The sequence below is a fragment of the Martes martes genome, assembly GCF_963455335.1.
Source record: "Martes martes genome assembly, chromosome: 2".
NCBI classification, from domain to species: Eukaryota; Metazoa; Chordata; class Mammalia; order Carnivora; family Mustelidae; genus Martes; species Martes martes.
In genome coordinates, this window is record NC_137889.1 from 100,556,314 (window position 1) to 100,573,153 (window position 16,840).

A 16,840-nucleotide genomic window follows, 5' to 3' on the forward strand; every position below is an offset into this window, starting at 1 on the left:
TGAAACAAATAGTTATTTAAGCATTCAAATGAAATTTGTTCCCAAAATATATTGTTTTTATTAGATGGATTAAAACTTGAATTTTTCTCGTTGAGAATGAAATTCTCAGATTTGATCAAAACAAATTTTGAAGCTTATAAGTGACTAGCACCAGTCTACTTTGGAACTAAGAAACCAAAAAAGGAGGAGAAAAGGTACTATTTACTTTCCACCAAATCCTCACAAGGACAACATTCATATGTATGTGTAAAAAGAGATAAAAGTGTAAAGCATTAGTAAATATAGTTGCTACCAAACTTCTAAAATACCAGTTTGAAAGGCTAGTAAAGCAGCATTAAAAAACAGAGCTTTCAGGCAATGGTTAAAATGAACAGTACAACTTATCAAATGAAATTGCAAAGCTCGTGTAGTAAAAATAAGATGGCAAAATGTTGGGATTTTTATTGTAAGAACAGCACACATGAAAACCTTACATCTCAAGACAGGTCAAATATTACTTTTTAGAATTAACACAAAATGCTAAGACTACTTGGTTGGGCCTTTACACCAAAATATAGATGACATTGAAGACTAATCTTTCCTTGCATACTTTGTATGTGGTTTAAATTATCAGGCACTCGATCAGTTATTTCTCACAGTTGTTTGAAAATTTTATTTTATCAAACACATTTTCCCAAACATTTTACGGAATGTGATGGAATGCAGCAACGGAAATATAATACTGTCCAAAAGCCATATGTGACTTCATAATCTACAACTTCACTTAACTTGATAACTTCATCTATCCTTATAAAGCCAAAATTAAGGGAAAAAGAATCACTCAACAAGAGTTCAATTCACATTAGCGTCAATCACAGTAGTATAAATTTCCCATTATAAATGGAAAAATAAATGGATGAAATTTTTTCGTATAAAGTTTTGTAAGTTTTTGGATGTATATGAATTTTCGAAGTTAGAATGCTATGAGCTTATTTTCTAAAAATTCATTCTGCAGGCTCAAGAACATATTTAAATTTGTATTTTCTTTTAAGCACTGCTCTTTTTTTTTAATTTAAAAGTTTCATTTCTAAAAGAAAACTGGTGAAGCTGTCCAGTTTTCCTAGGGCAGTATGTTGTTTAGTGTAACTCACTAATTCATTTGGATATTTTTACTGATTCACCTGGAAAAGGGGATACAAGAGAACATTTTAAAAAGAATGGTCATTTTAGCAGTTCTATTCAACAAATGCTATAAAATCAACTACAATCAGAAAAAAAAATCTTTAAACAAAAGAACACTGCCACTAGAACTAGCATGCTTTCACACATACAAAAAATTACCAAAGATGCATTTGTGTTCCATTAACTCAGTATGAAGCAAAATCATTAAAATATTAGAACTGATAAACATAGAAGACTAGAAATCAAATAGTTTCATACTCAATATACAGGCACCAAAAACTTCAATTTCTAGCTTATTTTTCTAATTTATATTATGGATTGAATTACAGAGAGCTTACTCCTATAAGATTAATTGAATTACTCAACAGCAAATAGTTTTTAGCTCAGAATTTTGTAAGGATAACTTGCTATAAATCACTATTCTACCTGCTGCTATATTTCTGCTCACTGTTGCATGTGGCCAAATAGATCATGCTCTGATCAAGTAAGTGTGCTGTAATCTACTTATATGTTTAAGAGTTGGCAATCAGGTTAAAAGGCACAAAGCTTCGATTTTGTAGTATTTTTCTCTTATTACTCATTTGTAGAAGAACCCATTTACTTTGGATCCTGCTCAAATGATCACTAAGAAGAAACTAAAATTTCCAAGGGGGACAAAACAGGTGGGTCCTCTTCTTCATAAATCTTAGCAGCCTTTAAAGACAGACATATAAACATGTGGTGGGGCCTTTGAATTACTGGAATTGCAAATTACATAACTTCAATTTATTGTTGAAGACCATTTTTGTTTAATATCTACATAGCCATTTCCTCATATTTTCTTTAAAATCTATCAGTATAGCATTTCATTTCTATGCATGGCTTAGCAATTCATAAAACTAAATAGCAAACTGATACTCTACACCAGTTCATGTATCTCAATATATATTCTGGAATATAATGGCAATATTAAAAATATCAATTCCCTCTAAGCTGATAATGCTACAAGATTTACACAGTTAAATAGCTTTTTGTTGTTTCTTTTCTTTTGGAAAAAGTTTCATTGCTTAAACTCCACAAACATTCGACATCTGACAAGAAAAACATAATTTTGTCACAGACCATGTATTCTATCAGTTTAAACTAAAGTGTCTCATGGAGTTAAATGCTAAAGGAATTTAAATAAAAATGCAGTAACCCATATATACACAAAATGATCATTCCATAAATATTTACATGACCAAAGGAAACATGAAGAATCACTAAAACTGGAAACGGCTACAGGTGTGATTATCCTTTCTCAAGACATTTTTAGGTAGGAACAATAAAAGCTTTTAAAGTGAAAATAATTGCGAGAAGCGTAACTAAAACATTAATTTTAGTTTTCAGTTCCCTAGTATTTTAAAGGAGCCAGTAGGTCATAAACAGTCCAAGATTTCAGGGACCAACTATTCAGTTTAGTTTTTAACATCCAATCTTTTTCTTTAGCTCTCATGATAAAACTAAACTTACTTACAGAAAAAATAAAGAGTATGCTAAAAGGTATAAATACAATCCCAGTTCATCCTCCTTTATAAATACTGGTCAGTCGCTCCAATTCTTTACAGTTGTCCATGCTCAAGGCGTCTGCCTTCCTTCGAAGCCGATCATCACGGTATACTTTTGCTGCATACTGCATATCTGTTTCTGTTAACAAACAAAAATATTTTGCTAAGTAGATAATAATTTAGGTCACCTAGCTATTTAAGCTGAAATGCTGTTTAACAGAAACCCTTCAATAGTATTTCTATTAACTGACTTTTTTTTAAAAAGAAAGAAATCCAAATATTGCTCTAGAAGACTTTGGAAGCCTAGCATGTAAAACAAACAGAGCTATTCTGGGAAAGAAATGAAAATAAAATCCTATCAACCCAACACTTTCTCTCACTCTTGTCCTCAATGGTTTAAAACCTAGTGCTCTAAGGAAGCATCCTCTTGACCTTTCATACTAAAGATAAATTATATGCTATTCAATCCTGCTAGTGGTTGTTTTGCTGTGACCTCTTGTTAAGGTTTCAATTAATTATGCCAGGACTTGAGTAGAAAAATTTGGAATCTTGTTCTGAGTTTGCTTGAATTAAAAAAGAAAATCTTATTGAAGGAACACAAAAGGGAAAAAAGCTCGCTATAGAATCACAGGAGTGTTATTTGGCAAATGAGTACTTCAGAGACTTCCTTCAGTATGTGGGTAGCATTACTAAAGAAAAATAAATGGACTATAAATCTTTAGGGAACTGTTCCTTGCTATCTTCTGTTACTCTCAGTCATCTCACTGTTTATTAACACTTCCAAAGGGTGGGGCAGTTAGAAAAGATGTAACAAGACCCAGTAAAAAAGTCGGTTACTTTCGGGAAAACAATGGCCAAAGTAAAGGACATCAGTCAGGACCACATTCAAAATATACTCTCAGCAAAAGTATACCCTCTTTTTAAAGATCTTCAGAAATGACCTTTTATTTAGTCAATCCAGCTAGGATTTAACAACTCAATCAAAATTTCAAAACTGCTCCATTCCCCACCCACCCCCCCACTTTACCTTTGTGAAAAAAGTTTTAATTAAATTTAAAAAAAATTTTCCACTAACATATAATGTATTATTTGCCCCAGGGGTACAAGTCTGTGAATAATCAGGCTTACACATTTCACAGCACTCACCATAGAACATATCCTCCCCAATGTCTATAACCCAACCACCCTATCCCTACTCCTCCTACCCCCCAGGAACCCTCAGTTTGTTTTGTGAGATTAAGAGTCTCTTACGGTTTGTCTCTCACCTGATCCTATCTTGTTTCATTTTTTCCTTCCCTACCCCGCTTCTCAAACTCCTCATATCAGAGAGATGATATGACAATAGACTGATTGACTTATTTCACCCAGCATAATACCCTCTAGTTCCATCCATGTCAGTTGCAAATGGCAAGATTTCATTTCTTTTGATGGCTGCATAGTATTCCATTGTATATATATACACCACATCTTCTTTGTCCATTCATCTGTTGATGGACATGTAGGTTCTTTCCACAGTTTGGCTGCTATAAACATTCGGGTGCATGTGCCCCTTCGGAACACTACATTTGTATCTTTAGGGTAAATACCCAGTAGTGCCATTGCTGGGTCATAGGGTAGCTCTATTTTCAACTTTTTGAAGAAACTCCATACTGTCTTCTAGAGTGGCTGCACCAGCTTACATTCCCACCAACAGTGTAGGAGGGGACCCCTTTCTCCGCATCTTTGCCAACATCTATCATTTCATGACTTGTTAATTTTAGCCATTCTGACTGGTGTGAGGTGGTATCTCATTGTGGTTTTGATTTGTATTTCCTTGATGACAAGTGATGTTGATCTGTTTTTTTTTCCATGTGTCTGTTGGCCATCTGGATGTCTTTGCAGAAATGTCTGTTCATGACTTCTGCCCATTTCTTGATGGGATTATTTGTTCTTTGGGTGTTGAGTTTGATAAGTTCTTTATAGATTTTGGATAGTAGCCCTTTATCTGATATGTCATTTGCAAATATCTTCTCCCATTCTGTCAGTTGTCTTTTGGTTTTGTTGACTGTTGCCTTTGCTGTGCAAAAGCTTTTGATCTTGATGAAGTCCCAATAGTTTACTTTTGCCCTTGCTTCCCTTGCCTTTGGCAATGTTTCTAGGAAGAAGTCGAAGAGGTTGCTGCCTGTGTTCTCCTCAAGGATTTTGATGGATTCCTGTCTCACAATGAGGTCTTTCATCCATTTTGAGTCTATCTTTGTGTGTGGTGAAGGAAATGGTCCAGTTTCATTCTTCTGCATGTGGCTGTCCAATTTTCCCAACACCATTTGTTGAAGAGACTGTCTTTTTTCCATTGGACATTCTTTTCTGCTTTGTTGAAGATCAGCTGAACATAGAGTTGAGGGTCTATTTCTGGGCTCTCTATTCTGTTCCATTGATCTATGTGTCTGTTTTTGTGCCAGTACCATACTGTCTAGATGATTACAGCTTTGTAATAAGAGCTTCAAGTCTGGAATTGTGATGCCACCAACTTTGGCTTTCTTTTTCAACATTCCCCTGGCTATTTGGGGTCTTTTCTGGTTCCATATAAATTTTAGGATTATTTGTTCCATTTCTTGGTAAAAAATTGGCTCCATCCCCTTTATTTGAGGCACTTGTAAAATCCTTTTGCAGATACGTCTTCCCAGATGAGGTAGATAAACCCAAGTTCACAGAGCTAATCAATGATAATTTAGATTCTAAGGCAAACTTCCAACTCCTAACACAATATTCTTTCCATTACTTCAAATTACTGCTTGTATTTTATAAAACACCTATTGTATCAATCTAGACATTAGAGAGTGTTAGAAATGACTGCAAAACGGAAAAACACTGGTTAAAAAAAACTCTATTGGCCAACAAAATTTCGATGACATTAATTTATAAAACAAGATGAGTTCATTCTAATCAACAAGTAAAACATTCAATCAGTGGATTAATTAATGTTATATTGAGTTCCTCTAACTTCCGTCTTCATTTAAAACCCCTAACCTCTAGAGGCGCCTGGGTAGCTCAGTTGGTTAAGCATCTGCTTTCGGCTCAGGTCATGATCCCAGGGTCCTGAGATTGGGCTCCCTACTCAGCATCTGGCTCCCTGCTTCTCCCTCTCCTTCCCGCTTGTGCTCTCTGCCGCTATCTCTGTCTCTCTCTCTCTCTCAAATAAATAAAAATCTTAAAAAAAAATAATAAACCCCCTAACTTCTAGATGTTCTGAACTTTTAAAGTTTTATTTTGAAAATTTCAAGGGGTGCAGGGTGGCTCAGTTGGTTATGTGTCTCACTTCGGCTCAGGTCATGATCTCAGGGTCGTAGGATCTAGTCCCAAATTGGGCTCCCTGGCAAGGAGCCTGCCTGTCCCTCTTCTCCTCCCCCTGGCCTGTGTTCCATCTCTCTTTCTCTCAAATAAATAAATAAAATCTTAAAAAATTTTTTTCAAACCTACACAAAAATTAGTAGTAATACAATGAACACTCTAAAACTTTACTCCTTGATTGACCAATTCTTCACATTTTGTCAAATTTGCTTTAGCTCTCTCTATAATAAAAGCTGTTATTGTTGTGGTTATTATTTTGCAAAACCTTTTGAGAATAAGGTGCAGACATCATACCTTTCATTCCTAATTACTTCAGCATGTTTCTCGTAAGAACAAGGGCATTGTCTTACATAACCACAATACAATTTTCAAATTCAGAAATTTAACAATACTATAATCCTATTATCTAATATATAGTTCATATTCATATTTCGCCAGTGGCCCGAGTGATGTGCTTTTTTTTTTTTTTAAAGATTTTATTTATTTGACAGACAGAGAGTACAAGTAGGCAGAGAAGCAGGCAGAGAGAGAGGAGGAAGCAGGCTCCCCATCGAGCAGAGAGCCCAATGCGGGGCTCGATCCCAGGGCCCGGATCATGACCTGAGCTGAAGGCAGAGGCTTTAACCCACTGAGCCACCCAGGCGCCCCCAGTGATGTGCTTTATAGACATTCCCCCCCCCCCCATCCATGATCCAATGCAGGATCATATGTTGTACTTAGTTGTCTTTTCTTTTTAGTCTTTAAGAGTTATGTCTTGTTCCACTGACATTGTTGAATATAAGCAAGTTATTTTATAAATAATGACTTAATAAAATCAGATTTAGTTAAAACTTCTGATAGTAACTTTAAAAGACACACATATAATTGTGTACAATATAGCTGTCGATAGCTTGGTATAGTAAACAGAACACAGATTGAAAGTCTGTGAAATATTAACACCAATCTTGCCAAATGATTAAAAGAGTAAAGTATGTCAGGCAAAAACACTTGGCTTATAGTATGGATAGAAAAAAAAAACAATTATAGTAAGTAATAATATTGAACACTTACTGATGCAGGATATTATGCTAAGTGGTAACATGTATTATCTGTTACAGTCCACATTTTAATGATGAAGTAAGTGAGATATAGAGAGGTTAACTAACTTGGCTTAGGTAACATGTTGGTTGAGCCAGGATCTTATGTTGCAAGGCAGCCTCAGAGCCTACACTTTGGCCATAACATTATACTATCTTCCATAAATATGAATATCTTTTTCCTCCTTCTTTCTATTTATATAGTCAATGTCCCAATTATTTAAGGTAACAGGATTTAAGTATGCATAATCCAAAAATCGCCCCTATTTGGCTGAAGATTAGAATTTGTATTCAAAAGGTAATATATTTAATGTGTTAGTCATTCTTTTGACACAAAATAAGCAGGTCTTTCATGTATTCATTCTTATGAATTCATTAATCCTTCACCTAATTATTCATATATCCATCAAAAGTTTACCATCTGCCTATGATGTGCCAAGGATTGTGTAAGGCACTAGACATCAAAAAGTGAAATGAAATGAAATGAAGTAAGTAAGATTTGGCATTCACTGCCTTTAAGACCTTCTGCTAACGCAGTTTCTCAGCCTCAGCAGTGTCAGCTTTTTGGGCCAGACAAATCTTTGTTGTGGGGCTATCCTGTGGATTGTGGGATGTTTAGGATGTTTAGCAGCACCCTGGCCTCAAGCCATTAGGTGCCAGCAATAATCTCTTCCATCCCCATCCTGAGCTGACACACAAAAAGTTTCCAGATATTATCAGACGTAATGCGAAGCAGAGGCAAACCACTCTCATTCGAAAGCCACTAGTCTAATGTAACATTCTCCACACTGAGAACACACTGATTTCATAGACTCAGAGCCTGAGACACCAAGGAAGTTGTATCTCTTCTAATTGCCACTATATAGAACATAGATGAAGAAACCAAGGCCAGAGATAAGAATTTTCTTGGAAGTATACAAAGATTATGTTTTATTGAATTTTTGCTAGTGGATGAGAGATGATAACCATTACCATTTCTGGGCATTTTACTACATGTGAAACACTTTACTGTCTGATTTAATTTCCACAACAAACCCATAAAGTTGGGTATTACTGAGAAGACTGTGGGGCACAGTGCCTGGATTCTGGAGACTAATGGACTGTTTGAATCATGGACTACCTCTATGGCCCTGGGCAAGTTACTAAATTCTCTTTGTCTCAGTTTCCTTGTATCTAAAATGGGTATAACTTTACCGTGTTATTGTGGAGATTAAATGAGTTAATATATATAAAGTGCTTAGGACAGTCACTGAAACAATGGGTATTATATAAATGACAGCTATTTCCTCCTCCCACTCATCATCATCATCCATTTTACACCTGAGGGAATAAAGAAACAAGTTAGAATATTTGGCCCTAATCACTCAGCTAAAAATTTCAGAGCTAGGATTCAACTTTAGTTTAATTCTGAAGTTTACAGTATACTGTCTACATTATTATTAATAACAGTCAGAAAAACAATAACCATAACAACACTAGCTTCATATGCAGCATCTCTGTAGATTCTAATGGTCAAGCTTTTATAGGTGGAACTGCTTCTTAAGTTATGGAAGTTGAGGCTGGAAAAGGCTAAACAAATTCACCAGGTGTTCCCAGTTATGTACAGAATAAATAAAGGAAAATGGAATGTCAACAGAACTCATTATACATTAAGTGTTAAATGTTTAATTTAATTAATGAAGAGTTTCAAATTTTACTCTGAAACGGGATTCATATTAAAACTGATGATATAGCTAATGTGCCAGTTTTTTTTTCTTAGTGGTACATAATATAATGATGCATGTTACAACTGACAACACCTTAAATACAATATGGTATTATTCATTTACTCAACCAAATATTTATTGATAACACCACCACAAATACCATTGACTAAGAGCTTGCTATGTGCCAAATACTGTTACAAGGCCATATAAAACATACTGTCTTAAGTACTGAGCTCCAATTATGATGCCAGGCAATTCCAGAACATTTTCTGAGTAGGGAAATCTACAATAATCAATTCCAAAGACTCTGATTGAGTTTTTAAATGTTAAAGATTTCATAAACTTACTTTGTTGTCTTTCTTTCCAGCAATTATTTCGAATATTAGTCACATAATCTTCTTCTACACTCTTTTCCACTTTTTGTAATAATATTCCTTTATATTCATTTTTAAAGTCCTTGTTGACATAATAAACGACACCCAAGTTTTCTGTTTGCATTTTAATAGTTTGTCCTGATCCACTGTAAAAGAAATGCTTGATCATTATTTTTTAATTAAAATTGCACATTTTGATCCTACCACTACAAACCAAGCTAACAAAAACAATTAAAAATAATTAAAAAGTTAATATTGGTAATCATTTATTTACATTATTTCAAATTGCCTAAAACCACCATCCATGTCATAAAAAGTAATCATATTTTAATACAGTATGGTTCTTTTAAGTTCTTTCAATTTTTATTTAATAAAAATCTTACTTAGAAGTAAAAAGTTACTTCTCATTTTTAGGCCACTCTGTTTTAAATACTGTAAAATCACTGACAATATGATTTTATCAAGCTTCCTTTATGTTCACCGTATTACACTAAAGTTTTCTAGAATGCATATTGTGTTAAATTTTCTTTTTGTCCTGATCTCTTATATATAAGGATATTGTGGAAAAATACTTCATATAACAAAAAGTAATATTTGCTTTTCTTTAACCAATATTTTACAAAGAAAAGAATGAAGTAATTTACTCCTCAATGATATAAATCTATATAACATCAATTATAATCCTACTTTTCTCTTTGAAGTATTTTTGTCTTTTAAACTATTTTTTGCCTTTGATTTCAACATATTACCTATCACATTAAATTGCTATTAGGTTCAAAAATAGTACTTCTGTCTTTATCCACATGGAACAGAAATGTAACTAACATGATAATACAAATTTATCACTCGAGTAACTATTTTTCAAATAGAAATTTTAAAATCTGGTATACTTGTCGTAATAGAAGATTACTTAGAAGTTGAAGAGAACACAAGGCCCTTTAAAGGAAGCTAGATAAAAAACAATTTAAAAAAAATTCACTTAGCTACTTACGATCTGGGATATAAGGAATAAGGAGGATTAGAGACCATCAATTGGCTTAATAATGACACGAGGATCAATACAATAATGGGCATCAGCTGGATAAACACAGAAAAACCTCCCTACAAAAAAATCATCAAAAAATAATAAATTGTAATATAGTTGTAGTTGTTAATAATCTAACAGTTGTCATATATTTTTAGAGACAGAAAGGACATTTGTGATCATCTAGTTCAGTGCTTTCAAATCTGCCTGATCATACCAGCTTCCCGGAGTGATTCTTAAAAATACCACTTTCCATGTGCTTTATGTAGAGACCCCGATTTGGAAAACACTGACATAAACTGATCTCATGTTATAGATGAGGAAGTTCTCTGTCTTTCTTGCAAAACTATCTTTCCCTTGACTTTGAGGGTGATATGCGGAAGCAGATGAGTGGCAGAGCTAGGGTCCAGGCCTTTCAATTTCTGGTCCAGTGTTCTTTCCATTTACCTTCTTTCTACTCCATGTAATTTAAGAGCTATATGCAACTGGGTATAACCACATTAGAACAAGGAAAGTAACTTCCAACTGAAGTTCTTCAGTATTAGTTCTAAATGTTTTAGGACCAACAATGAGAACTTCAAAGCATGCATACTGCAGGAGTATTTTCATCGAATCATAGAACAACAAACTCAGAGGTATCATTTTGCCCACCACTCCGCACCTTGACTTCTACCCCTGCTCCCTCAATATCCCTAAAAACTGTCTAGTCTCTACTGAATACATCTGGTATGAGAACACTCATCATTTTCTTTTAAAACAACTTGTCCTGTTTTCAGACAACTCTAATTGCTTTTGCTGAGCAGAAATCTGCCATTTTGAGATTTTTTATCATATCATAAACATACATCTCCTCTTTCTTCTTCTCTTTCATGTCCACTATGTCGATGCTGATGTTGATGGCTATAACCAGCTCGTCCATTTGAAAATGAATGTACACTACCTAAAAAATTAAAAGGTTAAATTAAGGAGAGCAACTGTGATCAGAAAAATCATATTTTCTTCTACATTTTTACATTTTTTTAAAGATTTATTTATTTATTTGAGAGAGAGTGAGCAAGAGAGAGAGCATGAACAGGGGAAGGGGCAGAGGGAGAAGCAAGACTCCCTGCTGAGCAGAGAGCCCAACACAGCTCAATTCCAGAGCTCTGGGATCATGACCTGAGTTGAAAGCAGATGCATAACTGACTGACACACCCAGTTGCCCCTTCTTTTACATTTTTATTTGACTTTTTTAAAGTACTAAAATAATGCATGTTTGAGTAGTGAATGCTTATTGCCCTTTTCTCCTGTGAGTAAAGGGGGAATGGAAACAAAAATGATTCTTCCCAGACTTTGCTTCCTTTAAAGTAGAAGTTCTCATATGTGGAATTTAAGAAACAAAAAAGAAGATATGGGAGTGGGTGGGGGGAGCAGGGAGGAGAGAGGGAAAGAAACCACAAGACATTCTTAATGATAGAGAACAAACTGAGGGTTGATGGAGGGAGGTTGGGTGGGTGATGGGTATTAAGGAGGGCACTTGTGATGAGCATGGGTCTTGTATGTAAATGATGAATCATTGCCTTCTACTCCTAAAACCAATATTGCACTGTATGTTACTAAACTAGGATTTAAATACACATTTTTAAAAAAGTAGAGGTTCTGGGACACCTGGGTGGCTCAGTCCATTAAGCGTTCGTTCGCCTCTGGCTCAAGACACGATCCCAGGGTCCTGGGATGGAGCCCTGTATGGGGCTCCCTGCTCAGTGGGGAGTCTGCTTCTCCCTCTGCCGGCAGCTCCCCCTGTTTGTGCTCTCTCTCTCTGACAAATAAATAAATAATAAATAAATAAAATCTTTAAAAAAATTTAAAAAATTTAAAAAGTAGAAGTTCTTTCTTCATGAAAACATGAATAAGAATTCCTGCCTAATATTGCACCCATAGAGGACTTCTGTTGTGGTTGGTTGTTTTTACAATTCTTGAGTTATCACTCTGAAAATCTGCTTTCCTCATTTATCAATGAATCACAAAACCTCTAGAAATCAAGACTTTTTTTAAAAAAATGAGTATAACGGGGGCGCCTGGGTGGCTCAGTTGGTTAAGGCCTCTGCTTCCGGCTCGGGTAGTGATCCCAGGGTACTGGGATCGAGCCCCACATTGGGCTCTCTGCTTGGCCGAAAGCCTGCTTCCCCCTTCTCTCTCTGCCTGCCTCTCTGCCTACTTGTGATGTCTGTCTGTCAAATAGGTAGATAAAATCTTTGAAAAAAATGAGTATAATATATTCATATAATATACTATGGTAGAGATGGACCACAATTTATTCAAACATTCTGCTACTGATAGACTTTTAGGTTGTTTTCAAATAAGGTGAGCAATCAGAAATATTGACACAAAGTAAATTATAACAAACAAAAGAACTGTAACTCAAAATTAACTACTACTTGAAAGATTTCTGATTATTCCTAGCATAATTTCCGTCAAAATTACTAGTCCCAATAATTTTTCTGTGAGAAGTAATTATATAGCCTAATATGTCAAAATATATGCTATATTATATTATTCAGTCATTAATTTGTATTTACACATTCTCTTCCCTTCAAGGATGCTTTACAAAATGCCATATCAATGACCATAATCTTTCTCAATAATATTCAGACAGGGCCATCAGACCAAGGTATATTGCTACATTCATAAAGCTTCTCCTAATTTTGAATCGAGTGTTTAAAACTTAGCATTTAAATAAATGTTGTAAACATAACTGGAGCTATAATTTTAACTACCTTATAGGAACTACTCTGAAAGAAAATTAATTTTCACAGAACTCATAGTAAATATAAGTAGGGTTCAATACAACTTATGCTGGTAGTATAAAATCAATTCATTTAGTAGTACCTCTATACAGTATTTTACTTTTATAGCCTAGTTCAACTAATTATTTCTCTCTTAACATAATTTTGAAAACCCACTTACTTTATATATAACCTATGAATCAGACCTTTTAATATTTCAATGGAAAGTACCCCCAAATACATCCAAATTAGCAATTTATAATGTTATGAATGAAATATCTACACAGATCTTCAGAGAACCAAAGTCAAATTTTCGTCTAGGGTATAGGATACCTCCTATAATTGTAATAGCATTTAAATAAGACACTGCCAGTGGATTTCCTACTTAAACAGCCTTTCTTCAGCTTTTATATAAAATAGAGAATATCTATATTCCTTTATTTTTTTTAAAAGTTGAAACATTTTCTCAAAAAAAAGGTAAACTCACAGTAAAGGTAGTAAATCTAACACTTTTTTTCTACCTTCATGAAAAATCATCGAGGATCATTAACAGTGTACGAAATGCAGGGGAGAAGGTAGATAATCTAGGTGAGAATCTCTAGCTTCATAAAATATATTATTTACAACTAACATTAAAATACCTGAAGGAAATCCACCACCAAAGAATATATTAAATAAGTCTTCTGGAGTTATATCAGCTTCACAACCTCGATGGAAATTAAATCTGCCATTGTTTTGGTGATTACACGCTTGTTCTTCATTGCCTGTGAGGTCATACTGCTTTCGTTTTTCTGGATTGCTTAAAACAGCATAAGCATTTCCAATTTCTGAAAAGGTAAAGAGTTATAGTTGGTAAGCAAAGTTTTTTTATTATAAAAAGACTTCTCCATATAAAAGCTACTGTCATATTAACCAAAAAAAACCCTTCAAAAAACAAAGTAAAACAAAACAAATCCTATTTCAGGCTAATCAAGAAAATAGTAAAATAGTAACAATTTCTTTTAAAGGTTTATACATTAATGGTGCCTGGATGACGCAGTCGGTTAAGCATCAGACTCTTGATTTCAGCTCAGGACATAATCTCATGAGATTAAGCCTTGTGGAGGGCTCCATGCTGGGTGTGGAGCCTGCTTAGGATTCTCTCTCTCAGGGCGCCTGGGTGGCTCTGTTGGTTAAGCAACTGCCTTCAGCTCAGGTCATGATCCGGGAGTCCCAGGATTGAGTCCCGCATTAGGCTCCCAGCTCCACGGAGAGTCTGCTTCTCTCTCTGATCTTTTCCCCTCTTATGGTCTCTCTCACTGTCTCTCTCTCAAATGAATAAATAAAATCTTTGAAAAAAAAAAAAAGATTCTCTCTCTCTCTTTCCCTCTGCCGCTTCCCCACTTAAAAAAGGTTTATACATTAGCTTTGTACATTAAATTTATACATTGCTTGTAATTACACGTTATTACCTCCCAATACAAATTTTTACAGGAAACTGGTAAGTCTCCCTAATATCTTGAACATAAAGGAACATTCATCTTGCTTTCTTACTATTTTGCTACATCCTTTAATAACCTATTTCTTTTGAATATACTAATCTGCTCATTCATTAGTGCTATTCAAACCAATAATAATTACAGTTGCTACCAAGTGCCAGGCTCTGAACCCAATATGTTATTACAGTATTCATTATTGTTCCTATTTTACAGATGAGCCTCCTGAGGTTCAAAAAGGTTAGGATACTTGTTCAAGGTCAAAAATTTTTTAGCATAGTAGGTATACTCTATTCAACTGACATTATAAAACTGTTTTTGTATACTCTAGCCCAGAGTGAGCTACTTTTCCTTTTTTTTTTTTAATTCATTTATTTGTTAGAGAGAGAGAGCAAGCAAGCACAGGCAGACAGAGTGGTAGGCAGAGGCAGAGGGAGAAGCAGGCTCCCCGCCGAGCAAGGAGCCTGATGTGGGACTCCATCCCAGGACGCTGGGATCATGACCTGAGCCGAAGGCAGCTGCTTAACCAACTGAGCCACCCAGGCGTCCCAGCTACTTTTTCTTTTATTCATTAACAATTTATTCCTCTTAAAACTGTAACCTCCATGAGGGTAGGGAGGGTATCTATGTTTTCACTGCAATATCCCCATGGCCCGGTAAAAAGTATGATTTTGCTTTTAAATGGATCCAGATAGTTTCTAGAATTCCTATCTCATTTTGCTAGTTTTGTGATAATTCATTTATAGTAAAGAATTCTATTTCCCATCTCATACTTCCATTTCCAAAAGAGGCAATGGTACATTGGTTACCAAAATGTCTTCTTGAGGATATTTACAAAAGTTGCAGTGCTTTGATCTAAAAGTAGAAATTACCCTATTCTCATTTTGACACTTCTAATAATCATTTCATAAATATAGTTTATTTCTTAAAGTAGATTGTAAGCCTTTTGTAATATGGGATATTTTAAAAATACTTTTTGGATCCCATGTGGTAGCTGCCATAGGTACTGTACAAGCAAATAGACACTCATTAGGTAGTTGTTTTTGGATGATTATGTAACAGACTGAAATTAATTATACCCATATACTCTGGAACTTTTCTTCTGATGGCGATTCTAAAACCTGGGATTCAGAGATAGCTTTTAGGTGGTCTGTGGACCCCAATGTATGAAAAATTAGTTGGATGGTCCATTTATCTGAGATGGTCCAAAACTTTCTTTAGATTCTCAAACAGATCTATGATTCAGAAACATAACCATCATTTATAATATTGCTCTAATGGGAAAGCATGATCAGAGATCCAAACAATGTACTTATAAACAACACCAAGGTATTAACGAATACCTAAAAAAGAAGCATATCTATCAATATCTGCCAGAGTCGTACTTCCAATAATATCAGTTTTAGGATTCACCTTTACATACTAAATAGAGTATTCCAGGTAATTTTGCAATGCGTTACTTTTTAAACTATTGATATATTGGTCTTAAGGTTTTAGTTTTTCTATTTAAAAAAATAACTTCCAAACATTAAGATATTTTAGAAGATCTATATGAAATATTGTTATAATCCATAATCATATATGCAAGACAATTTATTTTATCTACAGTGACTAAAGTAATTTTCTATTCATTTACTTTGTGCGACACCTGTAATCAAAAATTTTTTCTGTTCCTTATAACCTAAAAAATTAAATCCAAAATTTAATTTGGTATTCAAAAGCTTTACAAAATACATTTCTACCTCAGTATCACTTACTTCACCAAAAGTACCTTCCACCATATTCTTTTTTCTTACACCTTCATTTTGAGGTCACTTTAAATTTACATGAAGTTGTAAGAAATAATATAGAGACATCCTCTGCACCTGTTACCTAATTTCTCCAATGGCAATTTCTTGTAAAATTACTCTCACAAATAGGATATTGACATTAATATAATCAGGATATAGGGCATTTCCATTATCATCACCTTGTTGCTCTTGTATAGCTACACCCACTTTCTCCCCCTTCATCTCCTCTTTAACCCCTGATAACCACTAATCTAATCTCTATTTCTATATTTTTGGCATTTCAAGAATATTATACAAATACACTAATATAACATATAAATGGAATGAAACCATTTGGGATTGGGTTTTTTCAATCAGCATAATTCTTTGTTGATCAATCCAGGTTGTTATGTAAGCCAAAATAGTAGTCCCCGCCTTCACTCCCAATGCATGGTTTCAGTTACCCTTAATTCACCATAGTCTGGAAGCAGATGATCCTCCTTCTGACCTATTATCCATAGCTCAGTAGTAGCTTAATGCTATGTCATAGTGCCTACATCATTCACCTGACTTCACCTCATCATGTAGGCAATTTATCATCTCACATCATCACAACAAGGGTGAATGAAGTATAAGA

At 34.6% G+C, this 16,840-nt stretch overlaps 1 protein-coding gene across 1 annotated transcript in view; it reads right to left on the reverse strand.

Annotated features, from left to right (window-relative positions):
- Positions 1 to 640: 640 nt before the first annotated feature.
- DNAJB14 (DnaJ heat shock protein family (Hsp40) member B14) overlaps positions 641 to 16,840 on the reverse strand; it is a 55,555-nt gene continuing 39,355 nt past the window's right edge. Inside the window, exons 4-8 of the mRNA XM_080796944.1 lie at positions 13,601 to 13,786; positions 11,040 to 11,134; positions 10,162 to 10,271; positions 9,144 to 9,316; positions 641 to 2,826 (exon numbers count right to left, since the gene is read on the reverse strand). Of these exons, the coding sequence (XP_080653070.1) occupies positions 2,702 to 2,826; positions 9,144 to 9,316; positions 10,162 to 10,271; positions 11,040 to 11,134; positions 13,601 to 13,786 (689 nt within the window). The 3' untranslated portion in view covers positions 641 to 2,701. The remainder of the gene's footprint in view (positions 2,827 to 9,143; positions 9,317 to 10,161; positions 10,272 to 11,039; positions 11,135 to 13,600; positions 13,787 to 16,840) is intronic.